The 25,879-nt window shown below is 35.8% G+C and overlaps 1 protein-coding gene across 1 annotated transcript; it reads left to right on the forward strand.

Annotated features, from left to right (window-relative positions):
* Window positions 1–10,727: 10,727 nt before the first annotated feature.
* Window positions 10,728–25,392, forward strand: LOC131164307 (serine/threonine-protein kinase BSK2). The gene is made up of 10 exons (XM_058121401.1): window positions 10,728–11,167; window positions 11,307–11,530; window positions 11,998–12,133; window positions 13,315–13,448; window positions 14,500–14,605; window positions 19,106–19,191; window positions 20,056–20,244; window positions 20,369–20,527; window positions 24,087–24,200; window positions 24,916–25,392. The coding sequence occupies exons 1-10, from the start codon at window positions 11,083–11,085 to the stop codon at window positions 25,165–25,167; spliced, it is 1,485 nt and encodes a 494-aa protein (XP_057977384.1). The 5' UTR covers window positions 10,728–11,082; the 3' UTR covers window positions 25,168–25,392.
* The last annotated feature ends 487 nt before the right edge of the window (window positions 25,393–25,879 follow it).

Genomic DNA, 25,879 nt, shown 5'->3' on the forward strand with positions numbered 1-25,879 from the left:
TTTGGAAAAACTTGGGGGATATGTAATGACCTGAAGAATAATGATATTTAAATACTAGAGAAAGGGGAAAATGGGAATAGAAAAGAGGGTGTAGCAAGCTTTGTCGACGAACACAAAGCGTTTGTCAATGATGTGGCACTCTGGGCTCGTTAACGAGGGTGCGTTTCGTCGACGAGAAGATACCGAGAGGCTGTTTTTCCAAGTTCTGAATTTCGTCGACAAGGAGAAGGCATTCATTGATAAACCTCATTCTTGGACTCGTCGACGAAGTCCATAGTATAAATAGCCTAAAACTCGAATTTTATGCAAAAAATCAGAAAAAATTCTCTCTCTCTCTCTCTCTCTCTCTCTCTCTCTCTCTCTCTCTCTCTCTCTATCTCCTTTATAGTTTCTCTCTCTTCTCTCTTCGATTCTGGCCCTGTTCCTCGCCGGATCGACGATCTGAGGCCACCACGACACTCTTGGGGAAGTTCTCTCCAAGTCTGCCGGAGCGGATCGTTAGTGGGACTGAGTTAAAATTCATCTCTGAGTTAAGGTAAGACTTTTTATGCAAAATTTGGTCTTCCCATAGTTATAGGAAATGTTATTCATGGAAAAATACTGAAGTTTAGTTCTGGAAATTGTCGTTTTCAGGGTGTTGAACGGGGAATCTGCAGGTGTAGGACGAGTGTACTTTAGAGGGTTTCTTCTCAGAAATCAGGTAAGCGAATAAACTAAAGCAATTATTTTCCATGCAAATTATTATTATTTATCAGCAAATTAATTTTCAGGAAAGCATGTATTATATTTGAATATTATTGAGAAAATGCATATTTGGGAAAACACTGCTGTTGTATAGGAAATATGATTTTAGAATGAAATGTATGATTTTACTCAGCATTGTGTGACATGAATATTATTTTACATAATAAGCATTATGTTATGGCAATTTTATGAATGAAGTATGATTTTCAGAAGTTATGAAATATTGCAATGCATTACAGTTTCAAAATACATGATAAATGAATTATTTATTCAGAATGATATGTATGAAGTATTCGGTGCAAGGTCATGATTGATAGCCGACGCAAGGCCGTGTATGATTTATGATTTCGGCGCAAGGTCGTATGTATATGTACGATTTTGGCACAAGGCCACAGATGTGAAAGTAATCGGCGCAAGGCCGCATGTATTTTGTTATCATAGAAAATTTCTTTCAATCTATTTACGTTAAACTGTATATTATCATGTATTATATATTATCAGAATCTACATGTTAGTTTAGTTCAATTACAGGAGCACGGTGCCGTAGCTATACAGATCAGATATTATGTTCAGACTTGTGCTAACCGCCCCTGCCAGTAGAGGGGGTGGGAGATGGATAGTCGATGTGGCTTTTAGTGTAGAGTTGTAGATGTCCACTTGGCAGTCCGGACTAGGGTGTGGCGGGCCCATCGTACTTACATATATTCTTGACCCGGCAGTGGTCGACCAACTATTGTTGGGTCCCGCCTTTGAACTGCACAACCTTTCATGGGAGATAATACATGACATCAGTTAGCTATACATCCTAGGTAAATTTTCAGTATTATCAGTTATATCAGACATTTTATGAATTGTATGATTTATTAGAAAATACGAAAGTATATGATTATTCAGTATGTTATGATGAATGATTTTAGGTATATGAAATGTACTGTATATGTATAATTACATCAAATATTCATTTATCACACAACTATATTTAGTTTATCTTCCCTTACTGAGAAGTGTCTCACCCCCGAACTTAAATAATTTTAGGAAACCTAGAAGGAACGGCGGATCAAGGTCGTTTTTGAGTCTGTTGTGCTACCCCGTTAGGAAGGTAAGTTTGAACTAGGATTAGGAGATTTTGATGTGAGATCCTAGAGAGATTTTTGTATTTTTGGAAGATTGTATATAAACACAGTGTTTTGGATTATAGTTAACTCTAGTATTATGTATTTTGTGGTTATGAGAATGTGAATTACATTTACCGCTGCTTAGGTTTCCACTGTGAATGTTAGATGTGTCTTCGTTACCCACGGGTTCGGGTTGACCTTATTATTAAATATGTTTTATTATATGATTAGATAAGTAGGTCGTTACAGGATACTCCAAGAAACTTGGGCAACACGAAAATATGCTTTTTAATTCTATAAATACATGATTAAACCCAAGGATCAAATAGACCAAGAAATTGTTCAGCAATTAAATACTCTCAAATGCTCTTAATTCTCAAAGGCTATCTTGCTCACATCTTGCTATTCTCTCAACTGAGTTTTTACTGATCTTCTCACACCAATATTGAGCTTTAAAGTCTGAATCCTTCAATCGTTCAAAGATTATACCGGTGATAGTTTTATATAGAGCTTCAATTTCATTCCATATTGATATTTATTTTGAAGTATATTATAGTGTTGAATTATTGTACTAATTTGCTCTGTTCGAGAGTGTCTTTGTACACCGAATATTGTTTTTGTTTTGTAGACAGTTCAGGTTCTTAAATCGTTGTTGGACCAAACTTAGGGTATCGCTTGGAGAGGTAACTACTCTAACCTATTGAAGGAGTGTTGAGCGTGGGGTATCGCTTGTAACAGTGTTGTTCCACCCGAAAAGGAACTAATTTAGTGGAATCCTTTGGTGGTTTGCCCAAGGCGAGGATGTAGGCTAAGGATGAGCCGAACCACATAAAAATTCGGTGTTTCTTTCTTTCCTGTTGACCCTATGGGTCATACCCTGTTTTGATTAATACAAAACTCTGGTATTTAATGGATTGATAAGTTTGTGTGCAGGAACAATCGAACGTATCATATGGTGCACGCACATAGCAGATGAAGTGAAGACCTGAAGACCCTGAAGATCATATTTATTGTATTTCATTATTATTTGGGTTTGTAATATTTAAATAGGAACATGGTCTGTAATAATTAATGCCTTACCTGCTTGGTAGGATTAATAAGCTCAAGACCATAGATGGACCTTAGGGAACACCCTTCGGTCGACTGACACCAGATTTTTTTGGTGTCTTTAAAAAGACTTAGAAATGACCCTAGGACACTCACTTATGCATACATATGATTGATTATTTGATTTGGGTGATTGAATGCTTGAAATAGGACCGAAATGCACAAAATGTGCACACTCGGTCAACCGACCTTACCTGTAGTAAAGTGCTCGGCTGACCGAACCGGTGCTAGGTTAACAAGTTGACCATGGCTCGATCGAATGAACTTCCTAGTTCATTACCTACCAGTCGACCGAATCCTAACTGGGTCAACAGTTTGACCATAACCTAGTCGATCGAACTTATATAGTTCATTTATACCCGATCGACCGAACCCCTTAGGGAGTCAACTTTTTGACCACTTGGTCGACCGAGCCCAAAATGTACTCCAATGCTTTAGTCGATCGAGGGTCCTCAGGAGATGTCCCAACTACCTAGTCGACCGAACTTTCTAGTTCAAATACTCCCGGTCGACCAAACCGCGCTAATTGAAAAAATCGCCCTTCCCGGTCGATCAAGACCATAGTTCATTTCCCCCTAGTCGACCGAACCTCGGTAATTTTGCCCTCGACACATGTGTCCAATCAACCAAGTCCCTAGTTCATTTTTGTCCTAGTCGACCGAACCATATGAACTTGGGTCGACTGAAAATGTTTCTGGTCGACTGGACCTTTTGGCTTGCCCCTAATTTTTTACCATGGTTAACTTTTTTAAATGTGGTTAAAATAATTAAATTGTATTAAAACTTTCCTAATAATTCCAAGTGTGTCCTAAACGGTTATATTTTGGGGGAAGTCTATATATACCCCCTCATTTGGAATAATTAGACAGAGATTAGCAAAAACAATTAGCAAATATCCTCTGATTCTCAAAAGCTCTATTTTTCACATTCAAGCTTCATTTTTCCATTTTTACTAATCCTTATTGCAAATCTTGCCAAGTAAGAGTGTTATTGTGAGTATCTAGTTTAGCTTACTCTCTCGTTTGATCTAGTTGATTGATATATATATATATTTTTATCCGAGAGTAAGCTTGAAATTTTTCTAGGAGACTTCATTAATAAGTCTTCCATAGGAAAACTTCATAGAGCTTGTGAGTTTTGCATCATCATTGCAATACGCAAGAGTTCTTATTGCTTTTTGTTTGTGAAATAAATTTTTGCAAATCGATTTCAAATATCTTGTGTGATTTACTTTGATAAATATTTTGTTAAGATATTTGTGCATACGCAAAAAGATCCTTGTTGAAATATCCTTTGATTGATTTTATCTTCTTGAACACAAAGATCAAATTATTTTATAAATTAAATTTGAATATCTCTTGAGCCTTATATATTGAAAAATATCATTTGAGATATCTGAAGTATTGTTATCATCTTTGCTTGAGCATTGTGATTGAAAATATAGTGTGATACAAAGATAACATTATTTGCATTATCATGCACTGATTGAAATATTTGCATAATTATTTGAGAGTAGACACTTAGACTACACCGAGCTTATCAAATCCTATTTCTTGGTAGTGTATTAATTACATTGTGCTTAGTGGTACATAATCAGCTTAGTGTAAGAAGCATTTCCTTGTACACAAAATTACATACACATCTATTGTATTTCCAAGCACGGGTCTGAAGAGGGAGACTAGCCCTGGTATAGTCTCGGACTGGCTTAGACCCGGTTAGGAAAGCTAGGTACGCCATCCTAGTAAGGCGTGTAGGTTGAGGGTTGCCCCGCTAATTAACTTGGTTAAGGTTGAGGTCAGCCTTGTGGTAATTGACCTGATTGTAATTGGTGCCGCTCCGCCCTTTAAGTGAGCATTAGTGGAATCCTCGTGCTTGTTAGCCAAGGTGGGGACGTAGGCAATTTGCCAAACCTCGATAACATTTCTGGGTGTCGTCTCCTTTACTTCTTTATTGTGCATGCTTGGCTAATTGTTTATTACAGTTTAAATTCCATTGTATATTTACATTGATTCAGTTTACATGCACTAGATTGACCTTAGGCTTGTGTAATACTGTTGTTAGAGGATTGACCTAAGGCAATAGATTTTAAATACCAATTCACCCCCCCTCTTGGGATTGCACCAAAGCTAACATTTTCCTTACTCTCTTTACTTTCAGCATATATAAACTGTGTGGATGTTTTAAATTCCTTAATCATATACACTACGTGGATTAGATATTAAATAAACTTAAAGCTTAATTTGTTTTTGGGATTGCGAAAACTGAAAGGGAGTACATTGGTTAATCCATACTTAGCGAAAATCGTAAGGAAGTACGTTGAATGGTGAAACACCCAAAGACTTTTTAATTGAAAGGTTATTTAAAGTCTAAGATTTTGGAAAGAGTGTTGGATTTTATATTAAGCATCATATTGGGAAAGCAAATCCATTACTATAGGGATTGTATCAAAATCATATATACAGGGCTGCAAACAAACAAAAGTTGAATTCTTGTAAAAAGTTAAATCTTATATCTTGGTTTGGATATTGTGATAATTGATTGGTTTGATTGGTTGATTAAGTTTCGTTTTATTGTGTGGTTATGGATTGAATAAAGACTTAAAGCTTTTGTTGTAAGATTGATAAATCAACAAGAAGTCAAGAATTCATTAAAAGAATTAAAAGAGGTTAAGAATTCATAAAAGGTTTAAAAGAAAATTTTAATAACCCAATTCACCCCCATCTTGGGACTACACCTTAGTTTTAAATAGGATTAAAACAACTCAGAGTCGGTAGAAGAGTTACACGGAGGTTCGTCGTCGTGAGTTGGAATTCGAGGTTGGGGGTAAGATATTCCTAAGAATCGCTCCGATGAAAAGGGTGATGAGATTTGGGAAGAAGGACAAGCTGAGCCCGAGATATATCGGACCATTCGAGGTGCTGGAACGAGTGGGTCCGATGGCCTACAAAATTGCATTACCCCCAGCACTCTCGAGGATCCATGATGTGTTTCACGTATCCATATTGAGGAGGTATGTGCTGGATCCGTCACATGTGATTAGTTACAAATCTTTAGAGTTTGGGGATGCTTTAGCGTATGAGGAGATACTCGTTCAGATTCTGGATCGTAAAGTTCAGAAGCTGCATACCAAGGAGATATCGTCAGTGAAGGTACTGTGGCAGAATCACGCGGTTGAGGAAGCTTCTTGGGAGTTAGATACGAAAACACGCTAGAAATATCCGCAGTTATTCTGAGTAGTAGTTTTGATAGCAGGATCGGTATGGGTATGTATGTAAGTATGTAATATTCTGCTATTGTAGTAAGGTTGTGTGGTTAGTCTTTGAGAGAGTTTTGTAATATTGTGAACTCCTGAGATGGTATGTATGTAACCACGGTATTCCTTCGCCATAAGTGAGGGTATATATGTATTTGGGACGGGGCTGCTATGTAGGTGGCCGCCGACTCTTTCTAGAGTTGGGTATGCGTTTGGGTATGATGTTGAGTTAGTAAATGAGAGATTGCAAATTTCGAGGATGAAATTTTTGTAAGAAGGGGAGGTTGTAAGAACCCGACTCGAGATAGGTGTATTAAATAAATGAGAAAAGAGAAGGAAAAATTTAAAAGGTAAAAATCAGTAGGGCTCGTCGACGAGGCTTCTTTTCTCATCGATGAGGTCTCGTGTACAGATCGGCGACGAGGTTCAGTGGTTTGTCGACAAGGAGATGCCGAGGGATTTTGGGAAATCCTAAAATCTCAGGCTCGTCGACGAGTCCACCTTGGCGTCGACGAACTTCCTTCTGTGGCTCGTTGACGAGGATGCCGTCTCATCAATGAGTTTGGCCGAGTCAACTTGCTTATAAATATCTTTAACTTTGCTTAATGAAGAAGAAACCAAAAACCTCTCTCTCTCTCTCTCTCTCTCTCTCTCTCTCTCTCTCTCTATAACTTGAATACTCTCTCTCTCTTTAGGATTTCAAGCCATCTGTTGCCGGAATCAATGATCCGATGTTGCTACGTGGATCAGGAGGAGAATCTCTTTGAGTATAGCGGATCGAAATTACGTTTCGATGATTTTCGAGTTTTGACCCAAAATCGAGGTAAGGGTTTGATTTTGTTTTCGTTTCGGTAGATCTGTAGAGAATACTATTGTAAGGAAGTATTGTTCTTCGTTGTTTAGGTTTTGGTGCCTCAGTTCGTTGTTTTGGAGCCGTTGAGCTCGTGTTTTGGTATTCTGGAAAAGGTAAGGAGATTTGTTTATATCAGTTATTTTTGAAATCGAAATCGGTAAACATGTAGTTTACGATTGTATGTATGTTTTGGTTACTTATTTGGAAAAATCTATTAGGTGAAAATGCGGGATTTTCGGGTTACAGTTTTGGGGAAAATTGGGGGTTTCGAGTATCATCTCTATTTTTGTTGGAAAATCGTATGTTGTATAAAACTGTAGTAATGATACGACCGTACATGTATTTGTATTAAAATGTATTCTCGAATTGAAAACGATATGATTGTTGTATACTCAAATAAGTGTGGAATGAATTGTTGTATGCAAATGTTCCAGGTTTTGTAAAACAGCTGTATTGGCTAATTACCATAAGCTAAGGGGTATAGGAATATGAGTTCCAAAATTGTTCCAGGTTTTGTGAAATTTGCCATGTCTCGACTAATTACCGTAGGCAAATGCCATGTCTCGGCTAAATACCGTAGGCGAGAGTGTCCAGCTCTATATCCGAGGGTGTGAAATATTGCCTGTTTGTTCCGGTTGGTCACTGATGGGCGTGAGTGGACACCGTATTAGCAACGATATTGATGTGGGGCTTCGGTTATTGCAGGGTATCGGGTGCTCGAGTGTGACGACACTGACCGTATGTTTGGTATCGTATGTACTGGAACTGGATTGTGAAAAATACTAGAACTATATTGTGTTATGTTTTATGTCGAAATAACACTTGTATGTCATACACTGATATAACCTGTTTTCTTCCTTACTGAGAGGTGCCTCACCCCGAATATAGAAATATTTTTTCAGATCCTTCGAGTAACCAAAACTAGCATCCTTGCGTTTGGGAGCATGGGTGTCAGTTAGCTGTGTATAGTACTTAAGTACTGATTTTTGTAACTAGGTTGTCATTGTTGGGTCTTGTAGACACCCGAGGTATGTATTGTATTTTGGAGCGTAGACTCTATTCATGTATAGACTCTGGTATGGTATGTTGTATGTATTAGAAAGAATATTTTTGCTACGTATTTGATGTGTATGGATATGTATGTGATTGTGTATAGGGTTTACGTGTACCCCACGGGGTCGGACCCTCATTCAGTGTAGTATCATGTATGTTTTAAATGATACAGAGACATATTAGGTTACTAAAATCACACTTGGGACCCATCTGTGGGTTTAGGGTGTGATACTATTAGTGACAGTGTGTAAAAACTGTCACTAATACACGCTTTTAGTGATGAAATTCAAATCGTCACTAATACTTTCGTCACTGAAAACCAGATTTTTTGTAGTGATAGATGACAATTTTTAGTAATAGAAGATGACTCAAATGCCTTTACAACCTTAGGAACATATTGTGAGAAAAAATGTTGTGGAAAAATAATTTTTTATGTGTAAAAAAGAAATAAATACTCTAGACAAAGGACTATGGAACAATACTAGAAATGCTAGATCATGATGATCCCATACCAAAAAGTAAATACCTTTGTAAGCTTAGACAAATAGTAAAACAAGAAACTACAAGCCAATCAAACAATTCTAAAGTTCCTATTTCAAATTATGAATAAACAATCTAGACAAACTATTATTCAGGATTTAGAATATAAAATAGTGACATCAAACTAGAAATAAAAAGACTCAAGCAAATAACTTCTGAGAAACAAAAAATATAAAATGTAAAAAAAAATTTAATTACCAACTCTGAAAAAGAAGACGAAAAGGTTAATGAATCCAGAGAAAAGGAAGAAGGAGAAGAAGAATTTATAAATATTATGGATAAAATAGTAATCCAAAAATGGCATGTGAAGTCGAAATTAGTATTGGAGGAAATTTCTCATACAAATTTATTATTTTAATAGATTCAGGTAGAGATTTAAACTATATAAGAGAAGAGTTAATCTTGACCAAATACTTTGAAAAAATCACTGAAACATTATATGGAATAAATAAACAAAAAATTAAAATAAATTACAAGATACCAGTAGTTAGAGTTTGTAATGAAGGAGTATATTTTAAGAATCTTCCTCTCATGATAATAGATAATTTATGAACTTACCATTAGGTAGAGTTCGTAATGAAGGAGTATGTTTTAAGAATCTTCCTCTCATGCTAATATATCATCCACAAACTTTTGAAATAGTTAAAACAATGCCTCTGATATAGTTATGGTGACATCCTTAAACAAGTGATTGACAATAAATAAAAATTGGTAAGATATCACTCTGGAGTATGGAATGAACCTCAGAAAAAAAATATTCCATACTCAAAAAAGAAATATTGACAATAGTCCTATGCACTACAAATTCAAAGATGATCTACTAAACAAAATTTTTCTATCAAGAGTAGATTGTAAATCAGTCAAATATGTCTTAACAAAGATGTTAAGAGTTTAGCATCAAAACAAATATTTACTAGATGACAAATTTTATTATCCATATTTGAATTTGATATTGGAAATACAAAATGTGAGACAAATTCTTTATCCGATTTCTCCGGTGATTTTTTGCAGGGGATGAATGCCAGAAAGACCAAAACATATTTCTTCATTGCAAACTATATGGATTGGTATCTTGTAATCTAATGTATCAATTTAATTATTGTTAATGATTGAGAAATTATTAATTGAATCATTGTTAGTGGCTACAAATATATTAATTTAATTATTAATAGTAGTGAAAAAATTGTATTATAAATTTGTGAGGAGGTTTTAAAATATGAATAATTTATTCATAGGGATCTTCAAAATATTACTTATTTTATTTGTTGTCTTGTAAATTAATTCATTTATTAATAATTATAGAATTTATTAATTTAATTGTGTTAAGTAATTCAATCGTTAGTAGTAGTTTAAAATTAAATTGTAAAGAAATTTAATTCAATTATGAATGGTTGTCAAAAGTTTAATATATTTATTATTTATTTATGATGATATGCATATCAAAGCATACATTTATAATTGACATTGTGATAAAATATGTTTTTTAAATAATTTATTAATAATTAATCAATTAAATTAAATAATTATTTCTCAAGATAGAGTATGAGACAAGATAAAAATTCATTTATAATTTTTTTTTATTACGTTTTTTGGTTTCTCGTGTGAAATTATTTTATAAACAGATTGAGTTAAAATAAAATTTTAAAAAAGCGCAATTAATAGGAGTTGGGTTGTGCATAAGATGGATCTGGTTGGGGTCCACTTGAATCGCAAAATTAATTCCCAACGCAATTACAGTTCACACACGCTGCGCTATTTCGCCACGTGGCCAAAGTGCCTGGATGCTAGCTCCTCCGGATATTTTAATCCGACGGCTGAGAATGGAAGAATCAAGATCAGAGCGGATTCCCATGCGACCTCAGGGCGAGCAGCGTGCGTGGGTGTTGAAAACACGCCCTTTAAATTACCGAAAAGCCCCTAAGTTTGCCACGTCCCCATTGAGGACAGCTTTCTCGTCGTGGATCGCGCCACAGCGTAGCGAGTCTCAATTTTCTAGGCACAGTGGAAGAACTCCTCACACGATAGGCACGTGCCCATCATGGACTTATCATGTGACCCCTCGTCTCTCTCTCTCTCAAGTCTCTCAACTGTCCCTTTTCACAGATTTACTCGTAGCCTTTTGTTAGGCTGTTTTCATTTCACTGGCCGAACTTTCTACTTCCTTTCTTCCTTTCTCCCCAGTTATTGTTATTGTTATTGTTATTGTTTTTCCTGCTTCCATTGCTGCGGCAAAACATTTTGCAACGTATTTCTGCCTAGCTAAAACACTCGGAAACGTTTCTTGGTTTTGTTTTTGGGCTTTGGTTTTGTTTCTCTGGCTTCATCACCAATCTTCAACGCCTACACCACCTTATAGCTTCTATGTAGAGCTCACTCCGCAGGCACCAGCACCACCAGCACTAGCAGCGGCGGCAGTCATGGGTTGCTTGCAGTCCAAAACCGCCAATATTCAATCCCCAGATGACCCCTCGTCGCTCCCCGATTCCGCCAATCCCGACTCAGGTCTCTCTTTCTCTCTCTCTCTCTCTCTCTCTCTCTCTCTCTCTCTCTCTCTCTCTCTCTCCTGTTTCTCCCTCTACTCCATCTTACCTCTGCTTTGGCATTGTTGTTTATGGTGTTTGTTTGGGTTTTGGGGGTGAAGCTAAGGTAGATCAGGGCGAGCAAGATCAGCCAGTTTCGGCGTTCAAGGAGTTCGGGCTGAACGAGCTTCGCAAGGCCACCAACGGATTCGGCTGCGATCACATTGTCTCCGAGAGCGGCGAGAAGGCTCCCAATGTTGTTTACAGAGGCAGGCTCGAGAACAATCGGTTAGTCGCCGTTAAACGCTTCTCCAAACAGTCTTGGCCTGACGCTCAGCAATTTGTGGTGAGATTTTAGTTTTTCCGTCGGTTTGTAGTGTTTGGTTGGTCGGAAAGTTACGGAAACAAAGAGAAAACTGACGGCGTTGCCTGGTTGGCACTCTCGAAGCACTTCTCTAGTTTTAAAGTGCCATGATCAGTGCAATCTTCCTTGTCCTAAGCAATAAAAGTACTCCGAAATGCTTCTCAAAACAATGCCTAAAATGATGACTTTTTTTGATTTTTTCTTAGTTGGGCTATTAGATACTTCCCCGAACTGCTTTGGCTTGATGCCAACAATCCGCGGCGAGATTTTTATCATTTTACTGTATTTTGTTATTATGTTCTCTTCTGGTTGCTGAGAAAGTAAGGGAAACACACGAGAGAGTTCAATCTTAGAACTTTGATTTCTCATATTTAGGGATAAGGGTCAAGATTTTCTAGGGTGTCAGGGTTTATGACTTGTTTGGCATTGATTTTGATTTTGATGAGCAGGCGGAGGCTGCTGGGGTTGGCAAGGTTCGGCACAAGAGATTGGTGAATCTAATCGGGTGTTGTGCGGAGGGTGACGAGCGGCTGTTGGTGGCTGAGTACATGCCCAATGATACTCTTTCTAAGCATCTTTTCCACTGTATGATTCAATGATCCTATCAATCTTCCTTCTCTTTCTTTCTCGGTGTTTAGTTAATTTCATCAACTGGTATTCTTAGTTGGTAATTTTCTGATGTCATTCTTTATTTGGAAGATTTCTAGAATTACGGGTTAGTCTGAAAATATTGCTTTATTTGATAGCCCATGGTACTGGATAACAGATATAATTTTAGAATTGTGTTTTATCAGTTGCATATGAAGTGAGTTGTGTTTTATGAGTTCCTATCTGAGTTGTAGTGAAATGATCAAAATGGGTATTGCAGTTGTCATTTTCCTCTCTATTTTCTTAACACATTTCTTTACCAGGGCTAAGAAATAACTTAATTATTGGTTCCATGCTCTACTGAGAATTGATCAGAAAGTGGTCCTTTAGTTTCCCACAAATGGAAGTCCTCTCCTTTGTTATGTATTCATTTGCCTTTTGGGTCAGCCTGTTCAGCCTTTCAGGTTTTTACTTTTTTCCTTTGAAAACCAAATTTGGAAAAAGACGCTGACAGATGAGGGTAAAGCAGAACTTGTTGGAAGTTGTGCTGCAATTATTCATCCTTTTTGAAAGAAGCTACTGGTAACTAGTTTCTGATGTCACTTTTTATGATGCACCTTCCCAATGCACGCTGTTTTGATGTAAAGTTGATTTTCAAGTCAAACCTACTATCTTGAATGATAGAAGCTTACGGATTTATGTTTAAATAAAGAGTGATAACCGATTGTTGGTTTTAGCTAACAATAATTCGTTCCCATTGTTATTCCATCTTATATTTTATTCAATTCCTTTTTTTGGGGTTCATTTTGTTTTCTCCCCCTGATTCTTCATGTCATATTTGCTTGTCAATTTTTTGCTAATTAGTTTTATGTTTAATCAATTGACCAATGGTGGGTTAATAGTTTCTTAAACTATTAAATATCTCCTCTGTTTATAGTTAGTTCAGCAAGATCTCTGCTCTCTCTCTCTCTCTCTCTCTCTCTCTCTCTCTCTCATATGTGCACACTTTCTAAGCAAACTAGTGGTTCTAGTTGGTAAAGCTTTGAGATGTATCAATCATAGTACATATATGTATATATTATACTTAGGTTCTGTATTTGTGGGGGGTTTTTTTATTATATATTTTTCATTAAATTTGATTATTGTTTTTTGACAATAATTGTTATTTTTTTTTATAGGGGATAAGCAGCCATTGCCATGGGAGATGCGTGTGAGAGTCGCATACTATATTGCACAGGCACTTGATCATTGTAATACGGAAAACCGGAAGATCTATCATGATTTGAATGCGTATAGGGTTCTATTTGACGAGGTATGCATACTTTTATGCATTGTCAGCTCATTCCTTGTTTAGTTGCACACTATTATTGTTGTTGCTTATTTTTTTGTTTGATTGATCAACTTGGTGAGGATACACATATCAAGTGCTCTGGAGAGTAGGTTATGGCAGGGAATTTGCAATTTTATTTTTTGCTGACAGAACTCAATAGGGAATCCCATTAGATGTTTATGTTGACTTGCACCTGAATGTCAGTATATCACTTCCATAATAGTTTGAAAAGAGGCTTGGGTTTGACTGACACTAGAGCCTTCTAGTGGGTTGTGCTTTGTTTGTTTGGCCTTAATTACAAGAAAATGATATCTGAACTGTATTGGCCAATATGGTTGACCTTTTTTGTCAACTTCCCCTCTGTTTAACTATTATTAAATTTTTATTCCTGGTCACATGTTGACTTGAATGATGTCATATTCTAAGTATAAATGTATTTTTTTTTTAATGGACATTGTTTTTTTTACATTTTGAACTATAATGCATGATTGGCCAATAATTACTGTATAAAAAATCACAAGAATTTAATAGATATGCAACAAAATAGAACATTGGACTTGTTTTTCCCTTCACCTACCAGTACTCTAGTTTAGTGGATGAGGTTCAATCTCTAAAACATCAACTGTTAAAATGGGGGGTGGGGGGAGCATTGGGGAGCAAAGAGGATGCATATTTTGGCTGTCCTAAGCTTTGCCGTTTCTTTTTTGCATTCTGAGGTTTGCATCCTTGTCTGATATTGTCAAAACATCCATCGTTGGAAGGCTTGCTTTTCTATAATATAGATGAATTTGACTTTTTCACAATATCAGTGTTCTTGATCCAAATTTGAGTAAATTTATAGAATTTTGCAAAGCTTGTAGAATATCCAAGCTGGGAAATATTTTTAGCAGGCTTCATATGGTTCCTTGACCATTGTTCACTTACTTTCCCCAATTCTTGGGTATGCATTTGGATCTAGGAATCTAGCTAATGTATGCATACTGTGGTACTGAATAATTTTGTGTGTTTGTAACTACTTTTACATTCATGTCAGGATGGTGACCCTCATTTGTCCAGTTTTGGCCTTATGAAAAATAGCCGAGATGGGAAAAGCTACAGCACAAACTTGGCTTATACTCCTCCTGAATTTTTGCGGACAGGTGCATTACATTATATGTCTCCTTAGGAATGATTAAAATTTGTTTATGGGAATTTTCTCTACTACTATGTACTTCTAGTTGTTTTTGGGATTTCATTATGAATTTATTGCAAATTGATGGACCTTGGTCTATTTTATGTGTGTTTTTTTATTGCCTGTACTGTCTAGGTGCATTATATAATTTATGAAATGTGGCTAGTTTCTGTGATGGAGCTTGATGTTCTAGTAGTTGATGCAGCGTCATAATGTTCATTGGCAACCTAGAGAAAATAAACTCAAGGAGTAGGATAATTTTTAGGGACTGACATTTCATCAATTCAAATGAAATACAAGGCAGCATTGCTCTGCTACTCCATATTTTATTGAGATTTGAATTTGGACTTTTGTCATATGCATCTGTGAAAGGATTTTTTTTTTTAAAATTAATTTTGGAAGAGCACTAGTATATTTGTGTTGATGGATGGGAAATGGGGGCTGTGTGCCATATGCACAAGTAGTGTGTCAAAACAAAAACCTATTTGCAAAAAGGCAAATCACTGAAAAAACATATGAACCCTATAGAAAATGAGCAGGAATTACTGAGCCGAAGGAACAATGTGCTAAGGTTCATCTGTAAGTTAAGAATTTAAGCTCTGAACACTTTAAGAGCTCTCCTGTTCCTTTCACTCAAAGAGTCACAAACTGAAGGATATCTGAAGCCTTTTTGGTTATATCTGCATTCTATATATGTTACTAGTGGTTATGTAAATCACACGCTAGGTGCATTAGTAACCCATTTAAATTTTTGTTGCAGTTTATTTAAAATTTTAAATTTTTGGGTAAAAGACACTAACCTACCCTGAGGTTCGGGAAAAAGACACGGACCTCCCTGGAGATTTCAAAAATCTTAGGGAGCTCCCTTGAGATTTAAAAAATTCCACTAACTTTCCATGTGGTTTTCCAAAAATACGTGGACCTTTCTTTATAATTGGCAAAAAGACTAGCCTTTTGAGGGTTATAAGTGTCCCAAAAATCAAATCTCTGGGGAGGTCTATGAGATTTTTGAAACCTTGGAGGAGGTCTCTGTCTTTTATCCTAAATTAATAATAATTTTATTTAGTTAAGTGTATTAAATAATATGATTGACAGGTCAGTTTTGATCAAGTATTCTATCCTCATATCCATTTGAACCAACTTTATATATATATATTTTTGCAGTTTCCTGATTTCACATCAAATAGTTGTATAGATGAACTTTCCCACATTTGTGCTGTGGTGGGAGAGCATGCACACTAGGTTGTATGCATGTGCAAGAGAGAACTGTAATTGCAAGGAGCTGTCTGTGTGGGGAATTTTAGCTTTCCCTGTTTTCAATTGCATTGTTTGCCATTTTGATTTTTTTAATGTCATTTTAGAAATTCTTGATCTTTTGTTGGTTTATATGGCTACCTATGCTAGGTTGACAATTTCTTTTGTAAATCTTTTGGACATCAATGAAATTGCTCTTAGGTTTCTTAGAAATAATGGTCGTTTCCATAGGTTTGCAGCCATTGTCTCATTAATCAACAACAACAACAACAAGAAGAAACCTTTAGTCTCACTAGGTGGGAACCGGTACATGAATCCTTTTCCGCTAATTCACCCCATCGAGAGCGTTTTCTTTTATTAGATTAAGGGCTATTAAATCCTTTCTTATTACCTCATTCCAAGTTATTTTGGGCCTACTACCCCATTTCATGCAAAAACAATAACTGACTCACTCCTCCTCATAGGTGCTCTATTAGGCATGTGTTTCAAATGCCCAAATCATCTAAGCTGCCCTTACTTATCTTGTTTTTGATTGGTGTTATGCCTAAATTATTATGTATAAGCTCATTTTTTACTTTATTTTTTAATGTTATACCACTCATCCACCTTAACATTCGCATTTTAGTAACTTTTACGTTTTGTACATGTTTCTTAGTTGCCCAACATTCTGAACCATAAAGCATAGCTGACCTTATAGCTGTCTTATAAAACGTTCCTTTTAATTTTAAGGATATTCTACGATCACACAGCACACTTGATATATTCCTCCATTTTAGCCAACCTATTTTTATTTTATGTACTATGCCTTCTTCAATTTCTTTTTCAGCTTGCACAATAGATCCAAGATATGTAAATCTATAAGTGCTATTAATCTTTTGATTATCAAGTTTAATCTTCTCTCCGGCTCCGCTACTATTCCTTGCATTATTAAAATTTCATTTCATAAATTTTGTCTTATTCCTACTTATCTTTAACCCTACAAACTCTAATGTGGCTCTCCTAGTTCTAAATTAGATTCCACTCCGCTCCTACCATCATCAACCAACACGATATCATCTGCAAACAACATACACCAAGGGATCTCATTTTGAATATTCTTAGTAAGTTCATCAATCACTAAAGTAAAAAGATGAGGACTCAAAGTAAACCTTGATGTACACTTATTGTGATTGGAAAATCTCTAGATTTCCATCCTATAGTCCTAGCGCCAGTCACTACTCTATCATACATATCCTTAATGAACTCAATATATTTACTGCAATCTCTCTTCTTTTCTAAGAACCACCAAAGAACTTTCCTAGGTACTCTATCATAAGCTTTCTCTAGGTCAATAAAAACCTTATGCAAACCCCATTTCTTTTTGATAAACTTTTCTATTAAGCTTCTTAAAAGATAAATAACTTCTATTGTTGATCTCTTAGGCATAAAACCAAATTTATTTTATGAAATTCTCGTTTCTGGCCTTATTCTATGTTTAATTACCCTTTCCCATAATGTCATTGTATCACTCATAATCTTAATTCCACAATAGTTATTACATTTTTGAATATTGTCTTTGTTTTTGTATAGAGGTACTGACGTACTTCTCCATTCTTTCGGCATTTTCTTGGTTTTTATACTAATGTTGAATAGATTAGTTAATCAAATATTTCCTTTATCTCATAAACATTTCCAAACTTCAATTGCTATTTTATTTGGTCTTATAGATTTCCCGCTTTGCATTTTTTTTTTAATGTCATCTTAATTTCAAGAACTCTAATTTTGTGAAAAAATATCCTATAGAAAGTCTTCTTCTCATTTGTCACTTCCAAGTTCAATCTTTCATTTTGGTTTTCATTGAACAACTTATCAAAGTATCTTCTTGTCTAGTCAAGACATTGTCATTCTCGTCCTTTATGCATTTTACATCACCTAAATCTTTGCATTTTCTTTTTCTAGCTTGTAAATGTCCTTTTCTCCTTTTGTATCTAGTCTAGTACATAAAGTATCATAAGCTCTATGTCTAGCTTCACTATAGTTTTTTTTTTTCCCTTGCTTTTTTATTTTTTTCAAGATTTTCTATATTTCTTAATCAATGTCTCATTAATTAATGATAAAATTTTGTTGCTGGACAGCTCCTTTGTGTTGCTATTCCAGGAAGCTTCTTGTGTTGCTGCAACTGCTATGCTCTCTATTTTATCCCAAGTTTTTGACTTATTTTGTGCACACACAGACACCTTGCTTTATCTTCACCTCCTAAACAGTGTTGCCAGAACCTCACCATCTACCTTTTTTTTTAATCATTATCCTATCTCGAGTGATGTCCTAAATATATTTTTTGTCATTTTGTTTTTAGGTTCTTTCTGGAAATTAGTACTCTTGTTGCTCTTATTTGCATATTGTTGTTATCATACAGTTCAGTAAATTAATTTAGACATTGCTGTGCATTGCACATGATTCGTCATTTAGTATGTGCACAATTATGCATCTTGAAGAATTAGTCACTGAATCATGCATTTTTTTTAATGTATGAGTAGCAACTATTATTTCTTGGACAGTTTATAGAAATGTAGTGTGTGAATCTGGTTGGAACTTTTTTTGCTGTGCTGCCAAAGAAGATGCCCACTGTAAAAATAATACATGGATGTAGACAACGGATGCTAATGATGCCCTAAGTGGAAACTCAAGATGAAACAGTTCACTCTCCACAGTGGTACATGAACCCTTGTAGCTATAGTTTTTTCTTTTTTTTTTTTCTTTTTCTTTTATGAAGCATATAATAAGAACTGATAATATCCAAAAAGAATTAACAACAGAGAAAATGTAAAATGGTTAAGAAATTCTGGAAATTCTGTAGCACATTTAGCCGGTGTAGGTACATAATTCTTTCAACATAACTTGCATACTCGTATGTAGCATTCACTTCATGCTTTTGAAAAGGAGTATCTCCAGATTTGCTTCAGTAATTATCATACAAAAAATATGGTGGCGGTTGTACAGCAATACACTTCTGGCTTGAGTGATGTTTTAGGAGGCATATGTAGAGAAGTATTGACAGCAACATTTTATTTTCAATTTCTTGTTGCTCATGAACCACAAGACCTGAGCTAATACATTCATGTGTAAGCAATATTATCTATTCTTTATACTGCTGTGATATTTTTTGGAATAAAATTGATGGTTCTTGATATATGAGAATTTATATCCAGTTTGTTTTGACGGTGAAATTCTGCAGGCAGGGTCATTCCAGAGAGTGTTATCTACAGCTATGGAACAGTTCTGTTGGACCTGTTGAGCGGGAAGCACATTCCTCCAAGCCATGTATGTTGCCTGCCTTCTGTACAAGTCGACACTCAGTTTTCATATTTTTGCAAATCCTTAATACTTCTATCCGTTTTTGTTTATATCTCACCAGCTTGCAGTTATGCTGCAGCAAACTGTTATCAATTCATGAATTGTTTTATAGAAGCAGTTTCCAGCTATCTGTCTGACAACATTTTAATTCTTTATCAAATTATTTATTTTCCCAAGAGCTTATATTTATAATTCACGTAGATCTGGTTTGTCCGCCTGATAGTCAATAGCTGCTGGGGGATATCTATTATCAGAGTCAATTTGATTTGTAAAACTGAGTTTATATTGTATGAAATGGCAAACTATCTCAGATGATCCACTGGAGTATCAACATGGATGCCTAGACTTGGCTTTGAAAGTTTCATAAAATTTCATTGTGATTCCTAATTTATTGAATTTTTCAATTTTCTAATTATGAATTATGAAATGTATCCATACTATGTTATATTAATTGCTAATTTACTGATCTGCACAATAATTCTGTGTCTTAAAAATGCACTGCTTTGATAACTACCCACAGATAGGAACTGAATTTTCCTCAACACTGTTGGTTAGTTGCATCTCAATTGGTGTTGTCAGTTTATTCAATTTAATGGTTTAGACATGCACTCTACATGACATCATGGGGTTGACTTCATGGACATTTGAAGGTATCTAAATCTTTTCATTGTTTGTAGAGTAATATCCTTTCTATTGGTATTGCAGTAGCTTGGTAATATTTGCTAATGGTAATATTTAGGCAATCCAATATTTACAAGCATATTGATGTCTTATGGTCAGCAAATCATGCTGGATGCTATTTCATTGGTATGATACTGTTTTCACTTTCAGGCATTAGATTTGATGAGGGGAAAAAATTTATTGTTGTTGATGGATTCCTCATTGGAAGGGCAGTATGCGAATGATGATGCTACTAAATTGGTTGAACTTGCTTCAAAATGTCTTCAGTCTGAAGCGAGAGATCGGCCTGATATTAAGTTTCTTCTTACAGCAGTAGCACCACTTCAAAAGCAGAAAGAGGTAAAATTTTATATTGTCCCTAAAAGATGAATCACTATTGGGGATTTTTGATGTTCTGGAAGATTTTTGGTTAATTTTATTCCTTCTGTTCTAGTATTCTGAACATTCATGTTGCCGTCTTTAGGTGGCATCTCATGTCTTAATGGGCCTTCCTAAAAATACAACAGTTTTGCCAACTATGCTTTCTCCCCTTGGAAAGGCTTGTGCGAGGATGGATCTTACTGCTGTACATGACATATTGCTTAAAACAGGTTACAAAGATGAAGAAGGTGCAGAAAATGAGGTAAATTGGGTTATTATGATTTTTTCATAGTCTTTAGTTTGACTTCTAGGTGACAATTGCAGAGTAACTGTCTTGTAACTACCAAAGTGATGCTACTATTTTTATTATTTAGTGTTTCCTTTAAGCTATCTATCAAAAGAAATGGTCCATGATCGCATAAATTGGCGGAAAAGGATTCATATAGCCGACCCCACTTAGTGGGACTAAGGCTTGATTTTGTTGTTGTTGTTGTTGTTGTAGTGTTTCCTTTAAGCTCTTGCACCTTTAGAATTATGTTGTGTAAAGGAACTGTCGAGTCAGACCTGTGCTCACTGTATCATGAAAATTTCTTGAATTGAGATCTTTTAGCTCAACCGTTTTTTTTCCCCAGGTTTGATGAGGGGGCAACTCTATTTCCTTGAATGCCAAAACACGCAGAATATCTTACTTTTGTCATTTTTTTTATTTTTCAAAATGTATTCCTTGGTTTCAAGTCAGGGAGTGTGCCAACCAAGTATTTTCTTCCCATCATTTATATCGTTCTTTTCAGCCCAAATTGGAATAGAGATATTAGATGGTATTTTACTAAAACAATAAGAGATCAGATTTGTCATTCAGTTAGATTTGCCTCATCAAAGGAGAACCAGATATTTTTTTATTAAAAACGATGTTAGTGAAGTGAGACCCAACATCCAAGTTCACATGAAGGAGAATCATTTCTTTCCATAGTTCATTGAGTTATTACTTCAAATTGTGTAATGGTTGGATTCCATGTACATATTTTGATAGATTATTTTTTCCCCCTTTGTATGTTCGTTCAAGTTTGAAAAAAAAGCGTGTTAACGAAGTGAGATTCAAGTTTCTTGTGAAGGAGAATCATTTCTTTCAATAGTTAGTTACAATGTTTTAAAAGGCGTAGGTGCAAGGAAGAAGGATTTTAACCCTAAAGAGATGATGCATAATCCTTAAGGCGGTGGGGCATAAGCCTTTTGAAAATTTTATTTTTAGATAAAAATATGTAAATAAATTACATATATTTTAAAAATAAAGAAAAGATTAAGAAAATCATAGATGTAAAGTAAAAAAAAATCAAATATAATCTGTAAAATAATTGGCTATTCAAAAATTGCTGAGTTCATTACGTAATAATGGCAAAAGATAGGTATAACTTTACTGAGTTTAAATTATTTTTAAGATCTGAGATACAACTTTCAGTTATTTTGGAAAGATTGAGGTTCAAGAATTTAAGAAATCAACTCATAATGGCATACCTTTATATGAACATGGAGTTGAAATTTTCTAGCCAAGTCTAATTTGAGAATCACATACCCAAAATGCATAAGCCTCAACTAGAAAGGCTTGCCTTTTACAAAAATGCGCAAGCCTAAAGGTGTAATGTGTTAGCCTTTTTGGGATTTGATATTTGATATTGTGCCTCAGCCTTTTAGGCATACCTTGCCTTGAGGTGAGCCTTTTAAAACATCGGTTTACTATGGTATTACTTTAAATTGTAAGTATTTTTTTATTCCATGTACATATTTTGATAGATAGATTCTTTTTTTTTTCCCCCTTTTTATGCTCATCCCAAGTTTGAAGTACCATTTTGAAAAGTTAATTCCCTTCCATTATAATGATATCATTTTTGTGTAGATAGGGGTTAAAACAAAAAACAGGAGCATGGACTTATCGGGACAGTTTAATTTTGTACTTTGACTATCGTGTCTGATATCTTTTAAAAGGTTTCTTTCTTGATTCATGACTCTTCATCCCTATAGGATTTTGGGACTAGATAGGAAGAGGAGGAAGAAGAATACAAATTACATTTGTTGTCATGTCTTTGTATGTTTCCTGTCCATGTCATATTGTACCACTGTCCCATTGTGCCAGTGCTTCATTCTCGCACTTGTAAAATGTTGATTCTCATCATTTGTTGTTCCTATTTTTGGATGTCTACCAAGAGACATCATTTGTTGATGATATGGATCGACATTAGTACATTACTAAAAGCATCTCCCAGGGGATACAAAATTTTCAAAAATTTGATAAAATTTTGGGCTTATAAATTATTTTGTCTAAGGGTGGTTTAGCAGGAAAGAAACTGTGTGGTACTGATTTAGAGATTTTTAGATCTTAGCAGATTGTGAATCCCTTTCTTGGTTGTTATCATATCTTGGTCTTTGTCTAGGGGGTAAATCTCTGTCTGATGTTTTTTGGGATCCCGTGATTGAGAGATTGGGCAATAGATTTGTGGGCAGTAGGTGGTAGAATCATGCTTATTAGTGCTTCCTCCAATATTCACATTTATTTCCTATCCCTTTTCAGATTACCTTCTAGAGGCTGGGAATTTGGAAATTATTATGAGATTTATTGTGGGAAATGGTTATGGAGGTTTGCTTTAGAACCTAATTCCTTTATGGCATAGAGTAAATATGGTTTGTATAGGAATGGTTGGAATTCCAAAGAAGTGGCAATGCTACTTGTGCAAGTCCTTGGAAATTTGTTTCACAGGTAGCTTGTCTTTTCTTTCCATTCACTCGTTTCAAAGCAGGGATTGGGGATAAAATTTGTTTCTAAGAGGATATTTGGCTTGTTGAATCTTTGTTGGCGTTGTTCGTGCCGCGTTTGTTTAGATTTTCGTCAGGTCATGAGGCACCAATTTCAGCTTTTTCTTTCAATCAGAGGGGCTCTTTTTCTTGGGATTTCCATTTTTTCAGAAGTCTCAATGAAAGAGTGGTTGATGAGTTGAGTCGTTTGTTGATTTTGTTGGATTCTTTCTTGCCAAATTTGCAGAGGGACACAAGGCTTTGGTTTGGGGACACTTTGGGTACCTTTTCTTCAATGCTTTTTTCTTTCTCTAATCTTACTAAATCCACAAATCCTAGACCTTTCCTTTTAAACAAAGTTGTTTGGGACCATTCAAAGTTTGGGAAAAATTTGGACTCATACTCAATAAAATCAATAGGCATGATGTGTTATATATTAGGGGGCCCTACAAAGCAATTAATCCAGACATTTGTATGCTGTGCAGTGGTTCAAATGAGAATTCTAGCCATTGCCTTTTCATTGCAAGGTGGCGAGACACATGTGGAACAATCTGTTTTCTTTTGTTTTTTTTTTTGGAGAGGACTGTGTGGCTCCAGAACCTATTTTTGATTTTTTAAAGGTAAAGTTATGGGGCTTTGGGAAGAAAAAAACAGGAAGGAGTTTTTGGGTGCTATGGATTGAAAGGAATGCTAGAATGTTCAGAGACAAGACACCCCCCCCCCCCCCCCCTCCTTTTTATTTTGGGAGAAAGTTATTTTTCTACTCTTTTAGGCCACATTCTTTTTGGTTTTTTTGAGGTTCTATCGCTGGCTGATGTCCAAAGAGGTTGGCAGGGCAGCTTTAATGTAATTGCATTTTCGTTTGTCTGTTAGTTTTATGTTCAACCGAGAAGATTCTTATCCTCCATTCATTGTTAATATTCTTTTCATTAATAGATATGTTTTGTTAGATTTTTTTTTTTTGATAGTTTTCATTATTTTTTATAGACTTCACATCCTTTGTTGTGCTCCTCTGACAACTTGATCTTTCTTTGTAGCTTTCATTTCAAGAGTGGACACAGCAAGTGCAAGAGATGTTGAATACAAAGAAATATGGGGACATTGCATTTAGGGACAAGGATTTCAAGAATGCAATTGATTATTATTCGAAGGTTGGTTTATGTTTCCTATCTCCCTTCCCATCATACTTATATATAATGGATGATGATTTCATCAAGGATATTTTTTGTGGGACCATTCCAGGTTAGATGTTTGTTCAGAATGGATTGCCAATTTTCCTTTTATAGGCTATTAATTTGATTGCCTTTCAAAACCTAAAAGTTTAGCTATCATATTATAGTTGTGAGACATTTGTTTGTTGTATACTATTACTGCGTGCCTACTAGAATAGACCATATTGCTACAGGCATAAACATCTTCAAATTTTCAGACTTCCATATGAATATGAAGTATGAAGTGAAAGCATATAACTGGCAGATGGTTATATTGACTCATTATCTCCCATACCAAATTGTCATTTTATAAGCAACCGATGAGTTGTCATTTTATTGGTGCAATACAGATTCAGAGATGCAGTTCAGGAAATCCATTCAAATATTTAAGCATTAGCAGAAACTATTTTATGCACTGTGGAATACTTTAGACACTGTTCAAGTTTAGAAAGCAGTTGTGTAGAAAATTTAAAACTTTTTTCCACAAACAAACCTGTCCTTGTAGTCTTTATAATGGGTACTTCTGACATGTAGTTAACTGCAGGCATTTTTTCATGGTGTTCGCATTTTAGTCCAGTGAAAACTCGTATTATAAGACTGGTGTGTCTGGGCTATATAGTTAACAGAGATTTCTTTTTTCTTTTGTGAGGAACAGCTAGTAGTGATGATGTCTGTTCCTTCGGCTACTGTGTTTGCAAGGAGAGCCCTCTCCTACTTGATGAATGGGCAGGCTGAACTTGCCTTGAGGGATGCCATGCAGGCTCAGGTGTGCATGCCGGAGTGGCCAACTGCATTCTACTTGCAGGCTCTTGCCCTCTCCAAGCTCGGAATGGAAACTGATGCTCAAGACATGCTTAACGATGGTGCAGCATTCGAAGCTAAGAGGCAAAACAGTTGGCGCAGCTGAATTCTGATCCATGCCTTGCGAGAACTTTTTCTCCTCCTGGTCCCTTGCTCAGTGACAGCGCTGTAAAAATTATATCTGAATTGTAAAAGTTAAAAGTTGTAGAAGTAAAAATGAATTATGGTAATAATTATTTTTTGAAGGAAATGCTACCATATTTCAGGATTGAGCAGCACATCATGTTTTCCCAAGAAAGTGAAATAAGTTCTTATTAGTTCATGTTTATTACATTCCAGTTTCCACATCTGAGTTTATTATCTTCGGCTGAGAGCCTGAGATGGGCGCCTAGTGATGGTGTAAGGGTTGAAAATCTGTTTTTATTTCATTTTTAAGTGCTGATGCTGTGCCGCAGCTCAAAGGGTGGGTGTGTTGAAGAGGAAGCAAAAGATTTTGTTGCAAGATATGATGACATACCAATGTGGGAAGTCAAGTCATGGGATACGGGGCCCCTTTTTTCTTTTACCCTTTCTTTTTATTGCGTGGGTTCCTGTCATCCCTAGCATCACCAGCAGATACTCTCCTTTGGGCCACGCCATCTGGCACACAACTTGATGGGACTGGCGAGAGAGACTTATTCTTTACCTGCATGCACGGCGCTCTCCACATGTATAGGAGTAAATTGCGGATGTACACTTGGACTGGCTGGGTTCAAACCTTCAATCTCTCCGTCAAACGGCCTGCGAGAGAATCCGTCCTTACCACCCAAGCTTATGCT

Source organism: Malania oleifera, chromosome 9, assembly GCF_029873635.1.
Source record: "Malania oleifera isolate guangnan ecotype guangnan chromosome 9, ASM2987363v1, whole genome shotgun sequence".
Taxonomy (NCBI): domain Eukaryota; kingdom Viridiplantae; phylum Streptophyta; class Magnoliopsida; order Santalales; family Ximeniaceae; genus Malania; species Malania oleifera.

Coding starts and splice junctions, on each gene's coding strand:
- LOC131164307 (XM_058121401.1), top strand. CDS start 11,083: ATGGGTTGCTTGCAGTCCAAAACCGCCAATATTCAATCCCCAGATGAC. Junction 12,134..13,314: donor TTCTAAGCATCTTTTCCACT/GTATGATTCAAT, acceptor TTTTTTTTATAG/GGGATAAGCAGCCATTGCCA. Junction 20,528..24,086: donor AAGAAGGTGCAGAAAATGAG/GTAAATTGGGTT, acceptor CTTTCTTTGTAG/CTTTCATTTCAAGAGTGGAC.